Raw genomic sequence first — 12,275 nt, 5'->3', positions numbered from 1 at the left:
CCGTAGATTTGAGTCAGTGTGAATAGATCAACAGGATCTACGAAAAAAGCCTATTACTGAAAATACTTGCAAATAGTTTTGATAATGACTTATTTTAGTTTTACCGGCAAAAAGCTTGTCTGGAGAAGACAAGGTCAGTCCTGTGTTACGCCAACAGTAAAGCATCCGGAGACCATTCATGTGTGGGGTTGCTTCTCAGCCAAGGGAGTGGGCTAACTCACAATTTTGTCTAAGAACACAGCCATGAATAAAGAAGGGTGCCAACACATCCTCCGAGAGCAACTTCTCCTAACCATCCAGCAACAGTTTGGTGTCGAACAATGCCTTTTCCAGCATGATGGAGCACCTTGTCATAAGGAAAAAGTGATAACTAAGTGGCTCGGGGAACAAAACATCGATATTTTGGGTCCATGGCCAGGAAACTCCCCCGACCTTAATCCCATTGAGAACTTGTGGTCAATCCTCAAGAGGCGGGTGGACAAACAAAAACCCACAAATTCTGACAAACTCCAAGCATTGATTATGCAAGAATGGGCTGCCATCAGTCAGGATGTGGCCCAGAAGTTAATTGACAGCCTCCCCAGGCAGATTGCAGAGGTCTTGAAAAAGAAGGGTCAACACTGCAAATATTGACTCTTTGCATCAACTTCATGTAATTTTCAATAGAAGCCTTTGACACTTATGAAATGCTTGTAATTATACTTCAGTATTCCATAGTAACATCTGACAAAAATATCTAAAGACACTGAAGCTGCAAACTTTGTGAGAAATGAATATTTGTGTCATTCTCAAAACTTTTGGCCACGACTCTACATAGCATCAGCAATCTAGTGTTTATATACATAATTGGTTATGACTGACTGAGCTGTTCTGTTTTTATTTGTGCCCCTCTGCAGCTTCCGGAAAGTGTTCTTGTCCGAAGAGAAAAACAACCTGGCCAAGAACACCAAGGATATAGATGTACATCTCTTGGCAAGCCTCCCTAAAGGTGACTTAGGGCTTTCTGTTTCAGCATGCTGTGCTGCATGAAACACATGACTCTATCTGACAATGCTTGCATCTCAAATAGCACCCTATTCTCTATATAGTGCACTACTTTTGACCAGAGCCCTTTTAGCTCCGGTCTAAAGTTGTGCACTATATAGGGAATAGTGTGCCATTTGGAACATATTCTCGGACAAAGGATACTTTCCCAGAGTTATGGGGTTGAGGGAAGTGGTGTCTATTGTTTGACTGTATAATGGCAATCCTCAGAGGAAGACGATTACCAGACCACTCGTAGAACAGCTAAGTGCGTCGTTAGATGCTTTTTGCTCTCCGCTAAACGTAGAATCACATGGATTATCCATCTCTCAGGCTCCCGAGTGTCGCAGCGGTCTAAGGCACTGCATCTCAGTGCTAGAGGCGTCACTACAGACACCCTGGTTCGAATCTGTATCACAACCGGCTGTGATTGGAAGTCCCATAGGGCGGTGCACAATTGGCCCGGCGTCATCTGGGTTTGGCCGGTATAGGCCGTCATTGTAAATAAGAATTTATTCTTAACTGACTTGCCTAGTTAAATAAAGGTTACGCATCTGATTAACTTCAGAACAAAGTTGACTACAAATACAAAGTTCTCTTTGCAAGTGTTACAAAGAAGCAATGAATAAAAATATGTTTCAAATGAAAACTGAGATGAGTGCATTAAAATATAATCAGTAGGCTTTAGGCCTATTTCAATCATATTGAAATACATTTAATGTTCCATCAATTGTTATATTTTGATAATTGTAGGCTCGTGTCTGTAATTTGTCTCAATATATTTCTTGAGTAGCCTGACATGTGCACAATGATGTGCCAAATCTGTGATTTTAGTGCAATTTATTGGGTGAGTATAGAATAAGCTGCCTTAATATTTGCAGCTGTAGGTCGTAATATTTCTATGTTGGCTCTATGTTGTCGGTATTGTGAAATAATTGTAATGTTAAGGAAAGATTTGAATGAAGAAAGCTGATCCAAGAGCAGCTCTCCCTTTCTTTCGATCCTATCAGTATCGACACATGCTCCAACGATGCACTTAGCGACTATTCTCTCCGTGTGATGTTGTGGGAAACACATGTTACATCTTCGGCTGTTGTAGAAAAGATTGAAAAGTTGCTTTATTACATGTGGTGTCCAGCAGTAACACGCATAACAAGCTCTAGACTGTACTGTTCTGTTTATCCTGACTACAGTGCAGCTCCTTTCCTACTAGCTCATGGTTAGGACTCTGTCTGTCCTCCTAGAGGGGCAGTCTGGTTCAGTCCAACCCAATAGGCCATTACCTGACTGCCCTGCTCTGGCTGTGTTTACACAGGCAGACCAATTCTGTTCTTTTTGCCTGTAATTAGTATTTTGAACAACCGGATTAGATCTTTCGCTAATATTTGCCCAAAAGATTAGAATTGGGTTGCCTGTGTAAACACAGCCTATGGGTTTGTGTGATCTCTCGGTCTCTATGTAGGGCTCGATCAATCACATGAAAGATTCAGAGTGTAACCACTTCTTTCGCTAAGTCAATTAGTCAGTAGCAGATTGGACTCTTTCTATTATCGAAGCGGGATGCAGATTTTGTCAGTTCCTTGTGAATGTGTCTCTCAGCGATTTGTCACTGTGTCGTAGAGAACAGAGTCTGCTACTGGAGGAATCGTCACCTCCTTATAACAAGACCCACAAACAAACCGAGATCTATTCTTGCTCTAGATGTGACAGTAGCCTGTACCAGATCGGTTTGAATTTACAGTAAACTCTGTTGGCTAATGTGAGCTTAAACTGTCCATCCTCATCTGCTGTGAAGTGTGTCTCTCTCTTATAATGACTACTGAATTGAATAAACTTTATTCTCTACTTTCCAGTTTTATCCTGTTTAACCTACCTGTCTTTTCATCTGTCCAGTTTCAGAATTGAGGAAGCGTTTTGAAGGTATCAGCCCAAGCACTAGCTGTGACTGGAAAATGAACAGGTACAACCGAGACATTCGTGATGGATGAGAACGTGCGCGTGTCACTGTGTGTGCGTGTGTCACTGTGTGCGTATTTGACTCTGTGTCTGATTGTGTAGGAAGGAGAGGATTGCCCGGCGGTTGGAGGGCATAGAGAGCGAGGTGCATCCCGCCATATTACCCAGCTGCCCAGGCCTGGTGACCAATCGGCTGGTAGAGGAAGACACGCCCCGTTACACACGCGCCTCGGACACCTGTGACCCCTGTGTCGGTGAGGACACACACACACATACTACACAGAGTACCCTGTGTCAGTGAGGACAGGGACACCTAGGCACACCAGAATACAGTCACCTACTCACTAAACTTGTACCTGGAGTTTCTACATGGCTGCATCAGCTACTTACGCAACCCACAGAATGACAGACCTAGAGCATAGTTAGAGCTCCATATAGCATATCAATAAAGAGACCTGACCAATGCTTTTTATTATGAATTTGATCAATATTTGCTTACAGTATTAAATCATTTGCAAGATATACATTGACATCATGCATTATATACTACTTGCGTAGTGTTTTAGTCCATACATAATGTAATAGTCTGAAGCAGTAATGGTCTCTCCCTCTATCCCCAGTCACAGTACAACGTTACAGTAAGGAGGACATGGAGAGTCCAGAGATGATGACCCATCAGCAGGTCACTGCTCCAGAGAGGCAGTCCAGAGCCCGGTGCAGACCCGAGGAACAGACCCAGACCGTCCTCACTGAACCCACAGACCTCGCTGGTACCGACCTGGACTCCAAGGTGGAGCGGATCGCCCGCTACAAGGCAGAAAGGCGTCGCCAGTTGGCCGAGCGCTATGGTATCTCGCTGGACCAAGAGCCAGACACCACTGTCACCGACCACTTCTCTTCCCGATACGGTGCCTCCTGTGGACGCAAGGAGTTGGCTTCTTCCTCTGAGAGGCAACAGGGCTACACACACCCAGAAACACGCTGCAGGGCAGAGTCTGTGGGGGACGAACACTCCTACACATCCATTAGATCCAGGGTGGGTAGAGTGGCCCCCCCACCACAGGGCTACGGCAAGCCTGGCCAGGGGCGACCCAGGGTCGACTCGTTCACAGAGAGGGAGAGGGTGGAGAACCTGGAGAACCAGCGCAGGGCAGCTCAGCAGGAGAGGAACATCAAAGCCCCCGAGCCGCAGCCGCCATCTTCCTCCACCTACATGGATGTGACGTCGTTGACCTCTGCCAAAGTGCCCGTTGCTAAGCACAACATCATCATGGGGTTGCCCCCCAGCTCACCCAAGACGAAGTCCTTGCTGCCCTCCCCCAAACAGGAGGTGCCACCTGGGGACCTGTTCATAGAGCAACAGGCCCACAACATCCTCAGCAGACAGGGGTGAGTGTCCCTACCTCCTACACTATGTCTAGATCTGCCTCGAGAGTCTCTGTATCTCCCTCACACACACACACATAATGTACTCCTATGGAAGGATGGGTGGGCTGCGTTTGGGACTGGAAGATGACACATCATCCATTAGGCTTGCAGCACACTCATCGCTCGCCCCCTCACAAAGTCGTGCTCTTGGCAGGAACATTGACTGTGTCCCAAATGGCACCCTATTCCCTATATAGTGCACTACTACTGGGACGCACACATTATTTCAAACAGCAATCTGAACCCAGAGCAGTTGTCTGGAGTGGAATTAAAGTGCAGCGCAGGCAGGCTCAGTCAGTCCAAAAGGGTTCAAACAGACACGCAGCTGGGACTGAGAGAACTTAAATCTGAACTGACCTCAGATCAGGCATTGATGTTGCTGCTGCATGTCTTTCATGTTTAACAACAACCTGTACTGTTAAGATGATAAGTTGACTAGATAAAAGGAGTTGCTTTGGGGATATAGTTGAAGTCAAAATGATATTAAGAATCTACTATAATTGCTCAGTTATCAGACTAGAGCTGTGTTCGAATCCTCATACTAACCGCAGTAACCATACTATTTGTGACGTGAATTAAGTATGTAGTATGCTTATTGGTCATAGCATGGATATAGTTAGTATGCCAAAAGTTCCCGGATGTCGTACTAAATTTGCCAAAATATGAAGTATACACGCAGAGAACACTATTTCGGTACTTTAGGGCCCATAATGCAATTCTTCAGGAAATGGGCGTGGCTCTTCATATCGTTTTCAGATTTGAAGAAAATGGCGGAAAATATGCAGCCAAGTACGACGAGAGCAGATACAAAATCATTGCTTTAACTAATTATAACAAATGTTAAGAAAATGTTGAACAATGTAATTAAGTAATGACTTTTCAAATAAGTTACCTTACATGTTATGTTTGCTGACAATTTGTTAGCTACGCTGTCCTTACGAACCACATAGCATATCATTACAGCAGTATGTACCGGTATGTTAGCTAGCTACCTAACGTTAGCTGGCTAATAATGCATCAAGCTTGCCAGTATATATTAACTATAGGCTGTCTAATTGCTAACTATCCATGTTTATTGACTTGATTATTCTTGTCGTTCTTAGCTAAATGGTATCGTCATTGTGCGTTCTCAATGGACATTCGGGTGCTTTCGTAAATTCGCTCTGGCTATCTAATCTATTTCAGAGCACTCTCCTCTGAGTGTACCAGAGCGCAATTAATTTACTAGCGCTCAACACCCGTTGAATATGGCCGGTGTCTGTAAATGTCGGCTAAAAAAAGTTATTAAATTGTTGCCAGCAGCACATGAATGCCTAACCGGCTCTGCTAGGGCGAGTAAAATGATCAGAGTGGTCTCATTTGTGTCTGGAAGTAACTAGCTAGCTAGCCAAGGTGCTTGACTGCAGTTGTATGGTCAGAATGCTCAAATCAACCCTACTCCTCAGCCCGAGGGTCCAGTGTGAGCTCCCAGAGCGAGATGCTCAGAATTTACAATCTGACAACACGCGCACTCTGGCACTCCAGATTGTGTTTAATAACACACCTGAAGTCGTTAAATGTCTAACTAGTAATTTGTCATGCTAACAAGCTAGCAAAAGGTTGCATAGCAACAGCATCAAGTTCCGGTAGACAGCGAAGAGCTAGTACGCTCAACTGAAAGGATACTGTTCGTTTACAGTATACTAAAATGAACCAATAGTATGCAGTATATACTCATTAAGTATATAGTATACAGTATGTTAGTATGGGTTTTAGAACACAGCTTGTGACTGAGCCAGTCACCCAAAGCCCTTTATTTCAGGATGTGAAACTAATGGTGTCATGTTCTAAAAAATGGCACTGTCAATGTTAGATATCCTCACCAAATAGTTAAGGAATTCTTAATTTGGCATTCACAGTCCTGGCCAATGCAGTTCGGTGTCTGGAGACATTGCATTTTCCAATGTTTTTTCCAGTGCTCTTCATACTCCTCCCCTCAGTCCATCAGTCTTATTTTAACAGCCAGCTCTTGTCCTAGCTGTACCCTGCTGGTAGCAAATGTTGACTCACTAAGGGGGACATTTATATTCCACATCCCACCAGGCATTACTCTTTCCCTCCTCTGTCTCTCTCTGTGTCTGTCGCTCTCTCTCACTTTCTCTCGCTGTCTCTGTCTCTCACTCTCGGGTTTCAAATCTTAGCAGCAGCTGTGTTGCGTTAACCATCAGAAGGGTGTTGGGTTACGGGGCGCACTGTGTGACTCCTCGGTCAGAACTATGACAGCATACAGAGACACAGCTGGGACTGATGAAGGCCAGCAACACTATGCCAAACCGCCTGCTTCGAGAAAGAGTTTAGGGTTTAGGTCATGGGAGCAGAGGGATAGCTGTCTATCACTCACTAGCTCTCTTTTTTCTCATCCTCTCTCTTTCGCTCTGTCATTTCTTTTCTTTAAAAAAAAAATGTTTTTTTAAATTCTCCCCAATTTCGTCATATCCAATTGGTAGTTACAGTCTTGTCGCATCGCTGCAACTCCCGTATGGACTTGGGAGAGGCCAAGGTTGAGAGCCGTGCATCCTCCGAAACACAACCCTACCAAGCTGCACTGCTTCTTGGCACAATGCACGCTTAACCCGGAAGCCATCCGCACCAATGTGTCGGAGGAAACACCATACACCTGGCAACCGTGTCAGCATGCATGCACTCGGCCCACCACAGGAGTCGCTAGAGTGCGATGGGACAAGGACATCCCGGCCGGCCAAACCCTCCCCTAACCCGGACGACGCTGGGCCAATTGTGCGTCGCCTCATGGGTCTCCCGGTCGTGGCCGGCTGCAACACAGCCCGGTATCAAACCAGGATCTTTAGTAACACAGCTAGCACTGCGATGATATACAATTTTCTAGCTCTGAGTCTCTACTTTTATCCAATGTAAAAAAAAATAAAAAATCAAATTTCAAGCCGGTCGGTCACATATCGTCCCACGACACCCTGCTTCCTTCCTTTTATTCTCCTCTACAGAAAGACCCATGACTATTTATTTAAATATCTCTCCTTTGTGCATAGAATAGATATAAGTCAAATGCCTATTCTCAATCCAGTACAGCCCTCTATACTAGGAAGTTATGGCTCTGGATATCGGTAAGACAGATAAGGAAGGACATATACTATGTAGCCACATGGGACAGGACTACACTGGGATTTTTGCCTTCCTTTTTTAGGACCAAATCATGCACGTGCAGTGTTTACAATAGGCTACATCAGTTGACTGTATACCTATTCTTTCCCATATACATTGCCTTTTTATAAAGTATTCAACCCCCTTTACTTGTTCCTCGTTTTGTTGCATTAATGCCATTAAGCAGTTTCCTTACTCTACGGCAACTGAGTTGGGAAGGACGCCTCTATCTTTGTAGTGCCTCAGTGTATAAATACACCATCCAAAGCCTTATTAATAACTTCACCATGCTCAAAGGGATATTCATTCTTCTTTTTTTTTATATATACATATATCTTCCAAGTGGTGCCCGTCTTTGCGAGGCATTGGAAAACCTTCCTGGACTGGTTGAATATGTGCTTGAAATTCACTACCTGACTGAGGGGTAGTTATTCAAAAATCATGTTAACCAATATTATTTCACACAGTGAGTCCATGTAACTTATTATGAAGGCACTGAACATGTACAGTACACTGTGTGCATTGCAATACATGCTGCTGTTTTGTGTTATGTCTGTATTACAGGAGGTTGGTGGGAAATTAATTGGGGAGGACGGGCTCATGGTAATGGCTGGAGAGGAATCGGTGGAATGGTATCCAATACATCAAGCACATGGTTTGATGCCATTCCATTGGCTCCGTTCCAGCCATTATTATGAGCCGTTCTCCCCTCAGCAGCCTCCACTGGTCTGTATGGTCCTATTATTTTTCATAAGCCCCAATTGATGTACAGTTTTTTCATTTTGATTAACGTTCCTGGAGAGGATTTGTTTCATATTTCATTTTGTTGACATTTCTCCAAATACCAGTATCATAACAGCTTGCACTAGACTACTAGAGAATGGGATATCCATTGAAGTACCAGGCAGATGGATGGTCTTTTTTGGTCAAGTTCAATACGAAGTCAATTGTGTGTGCTACAAGTGAGACACTGGGCAGTCTAGCCTTTAACCACTCACTCACCCAGGGTGCGTCCAAAAATTTTGACCAGAGCTCCACAGGGCTCTGGTCAAATGTAATGCACTACATGGGAATAATAGGGTGCCATTTTGGACATAGCCCAAGTGTGTCGCTGACTCACTGCATCTCCCGTCCCATTGGTACAGCCCGGAAGTGAAACCACCCAGTGATTGGTTCCTCCAGACTGATTCGGCAGGCAACACCCAGTCCCTTATCAACTGGCCCTCCAGGTACAGGGTGTGTCTGACCTTCCCTCCCTCCCCTCCACATTCCCATCTCTTAACCTATCACATCATGGCATTGTCGCATCTGACCTCACCCCCCATCAACATTAATGGGTGTTGCTGTGGTTTCATTTCATTGACCAAATTTTCCCCCTCCCCACCTCCATTCAGGTTGTCCAATGACTGCAGATGTTTCTATCTCAATGACTTACTTATAGATTTGTAGAGTTACTTACAGTAAGTGCTCTATTGAGGTACTCTCTCTGTTTCTCCCTGTTTCTCTGCTGACTAGGCCAGACTGAGGGAGAGGGGAGGATGATGCTGGGAGTCAGACAGTGGGGGGAAAAACATTTTAGTCACGACTCATCCCCCACTCCTCTCTGTCTTGACTCAGCAGATATATCCAGTAATGTATCCTCTCTCCCTCAGGCCCACACACACAGTCAGAGAAAATGTGAAATTAGAGCTGGGAAAGGTATTGCTGTTAGCGCCGTTAGCTCCTCTTCATTTCCTTTTTCTAGATTTCAACAATCAGATCATTGGATCTGGGCTCACAGCAGTAGTAACCTTGTGATTACAGACAGACAATGGAGTCCAGTAGAGTTACGCTGACTAAATTTCCATATTCAAGACATTGACATCATAGTAGACCATTTCTGACCCACTAAACCTGATTACTGGATTTAGTCATAAAGGAATGTGTCGTTCAGAGATGAGGAGAAAAGCAGACTGAGCTAACCTTCCACAGCCAGGCCTTATTCACAGCCCACCATATTCACAAAACGAGGAATAGTAACTTTGCTTAACTTTCCTCATAAGTCTATAGTTTAAAGGTCCAATGCAGCCGTTTTCATCTCGATATCAAATAATTTCTGGGTAACATTTAAGTACCTTACTGTGATTGTTTTCGATTGAAATGGTAAAAAAGAAACAAAATAGCTTCTTAGCAAAGTGAAATTTCTCAAGCAAGATATTTGTTAGGATTGTATGAGTGGGGAGGAGAAAACTGAAAACTAGCTGTTATTGGCAGAGCGGTTTGGAACTCTCTTATTGGTCAAACTAATTTACTGCTGGTGATGTCCCCAGGCAGGCCAAAGCTCCCACCCTACCAACACAGGCTGAAATTTCAGGCATTCTTTTCAAACAAGTCTTACACTAAAGGCATTATCATAATTTTCACAATTTCACAGTATTATTCCAACTTGATAGTGTGGAAATATATATATAAAACACAGGAAAATCACGTTGCTGACTGCACTGGGCCTTTTAAGGGAACAATGGCAGTTAAGAAGAGATTTCTTCTGAAGATATGCTATGTGAATCCAGGCCCAGGCCTGCTCAGCTGTGGAAGACTGCTGTGGAAGAGTCTTCCCGGACCTTGAGTAGTAGAGGCCAGTGACGAAAGAAAGGGAAATAAGGAGAGGGCACTCTGTCAACTGTTCCATGAACATCTTAGATGTACTATAGGAATATGCTCAAGAGCTGAGTGTTTTTATGCCATATGCTAGCCGCCTTCCAGAGAGATTAACCTGTACAATATTGCTGGCTTTAACTCTCCCAGAACCACAAAATCAAGTCTTATGGGAAAGAGCTACTGTTTTATATTTAACTACTGTTGAAAAAGCATTAGCCACCACCTGACAACAGCTGTAGCCTAGCGTGTTGTCAACCAACCGACCCCCACCATCATCCAGCATGTGATCTGTCTACGCTCTGCATCCAATTGATTCCCTGTTTGTGTAAGTTTGGTGACTTGGTGTTCATCATGTGTTTCTCATTAGTATCTCACTGGTCAGATGGTATTACATTCATATTTCTGGGTTATATCGTTGATGACATTTTGACCGTTTTCTCTAAATGGAGCCACGCTTGAATAAGAGGGGAAGGAGGCGAGGAAGGGAGGAGGCGAGGGAGGGATGGGGGCAAGGGTATGTTTGTGGCTGAGGGAAGGGGATGTGTTGGGCATTTACCATAATTTATCTCTCTGCACTCTGAGTTTCAGTATAAACTGGAGCGTGTTGTAAACCCTCTGTCTCTCCCTAAAGAATCAGAGTTAGGGAAAGACTGGCCAGGGATGAGGGAGTTCGAAAGAGGAGTCCAGAGCTGGGCCACCATGTCTCCGAGGCCCCCCTGTACAGGAGACACCCCCAGATCAACACCCACTCCACAGCTTACCACCATGACCCCCAGGCTCCGCCGTATACCACCACTGACCCTCCAGGCCCCAAGTCCTACTCTCACCACCAGCCTCAGCTCACCCGTTCTGGGCAGAGTGATGACCCCAGCTATCTGTCCATGACTACTGGCCCCGGTTCCGGGGCACAGCAGCCCCAACAGGCTCCGCCAGAGGAGGAAGAGGAGATGGAGGGAGAAGTGGAAGAAGAGGAGAAGAGGGGAGCCCCTAGGGAGGGCAGACAGGAGGTGAAGACTGAGGGACTACTGAAGAGCAGGAAAGCTGTGCTGCCGTCAGAGATCAGAGGAGTCCAGGGAGTGGGACAGGGGAGGGAGGCTGAGCCCAGAGGAGGGTACATGGGAAGAGGGGGAGAGAGAACCAGGATGAGATGGGGGGAGTCGGACACAGACCCCGAACCAATCAGACCTACGGAACAACCCATGACCCGCCTGCAGGCCGCCGAGGTCAGAGCAGAGCTCAGAGCCTCCAGGGAGAAGGGCCAACAACCGTGGAGTGATAACGCCATCTACATCCAGAGAGGCGTTGTCCCCGCCTCTACCCACATCCAGAACAGGGGAGGAGGCCCAACCACCACCACCATGACCACTGACGCCTTCATCTCCTCCATCCGCTCCTCATCCGACACTGGGCCCCATGGGGCCCCTAGAGGCTCCATCCCCAGAGACCAGGAGCCATGGTCGGTCAAAGAGGCAGCAGGCCTGCGGAGGGAAGCCATCGAAGATGGGATCAGAAATAGAGACCAGAGCCCACTAGAGACCAGGGACGCTCGTATCTCTGTGGCCAAGCTTCGTCACTCCTACCTGGAAAGTGCTACGACTGCTACTGCCCCAGTCGTCAGGAAACCTGAGCTGTAGGTAGTTCTCTAATACAGTGCTGCTCTACAATGCGTTCTGCTAAGAGCTGCGGCTGGCTTCTCTGTTCGGAACTCAGTCATCCGCTGCCTAACACAATGATAATCAGTGTGATTGTTTTCACTGTTTTTAACATGTAGAAACACTCATCTAAAAGCTGATACAGTATAGTTTCTTCAATGCATACTGCTGGGAACTGCTGCTGGCTTCTATCTAGAACTCACTCACTGCCATGCACTACCTAGCTAACACCAACCTCCTGACTGACTGAAATAATCCTTTTGATTATTCTTAACTGTTTCTTCTACTTATAGAAACTCTCATCCAATCACTAACGCTAGCAGTAGTGTGTTTCGCAGCAGGAGGTTTGACTTGTTGCTTTCTCTTGGGGCTTACCTGATGGACAGTATTGTGTGTGTGTCTAACACAACGTAGTGGCCAATC

The 12,275-nt window shown here is 45.5% G+C and overlaps 1 protein-coding gene across 3 annotated transcripts in view; it reads left to right on the top strand.

The window, feature by feature from the left end:
* Positions 1 to 12,275, top strand: part of LOC139532060 (supervillin-like) — a 124,898-nt gene that overhangs the window by 16,719 nt on the left and 95,904 nt on the right. For all 3 annotated transcript variants that reach the window (XM_071329181.1, XM_071329182.1, XM_071329184.1), the window contains exons 3-7: positions 897 to 988; positions 2,917 to 2,983; positions 3,082 to 3,233; positions 3,600 to 4,368; positions 10,832 to 11,830. In XM_071329181.1, the coding sequence (XP_071185282.1) occupies positions 897 to 988; positions 2,917 to 2,983; positions 3,082 to 3,233; positions 3,600 to 4,368; positions 10,832 to 11,830 (2,079 nt within the window). The remainder of the gene's footprint in view (positions 1 to 896; positions 989 to 2,916; positions 2,984 to 3,081; positions 3,234 to 3,599; positions 4,369 to 10,831; positions 11,831 to 12,275) is intronic.

This window comes from Salvelinus alpinus, chromosome 10 (genome assembly GCF_045679555.1).
Source record: "Salvelinus alpinus chromosome 10, SLU_Salpinus.1, whole genome shotgun sequence".
In the NCBI taxonomy this organism is placed as follows: Eukaryota; Metazoa; Chordata; class Actinopteri; order Salmoniformes; family Salmonidae; genus Salvelinus; species Salvelinus alpinus.
The sequence above is the reverse complement of the archived record's forward strand: the minus strand, read 5'-3'. Positions and strand labels throughout refer to the sequence as shown.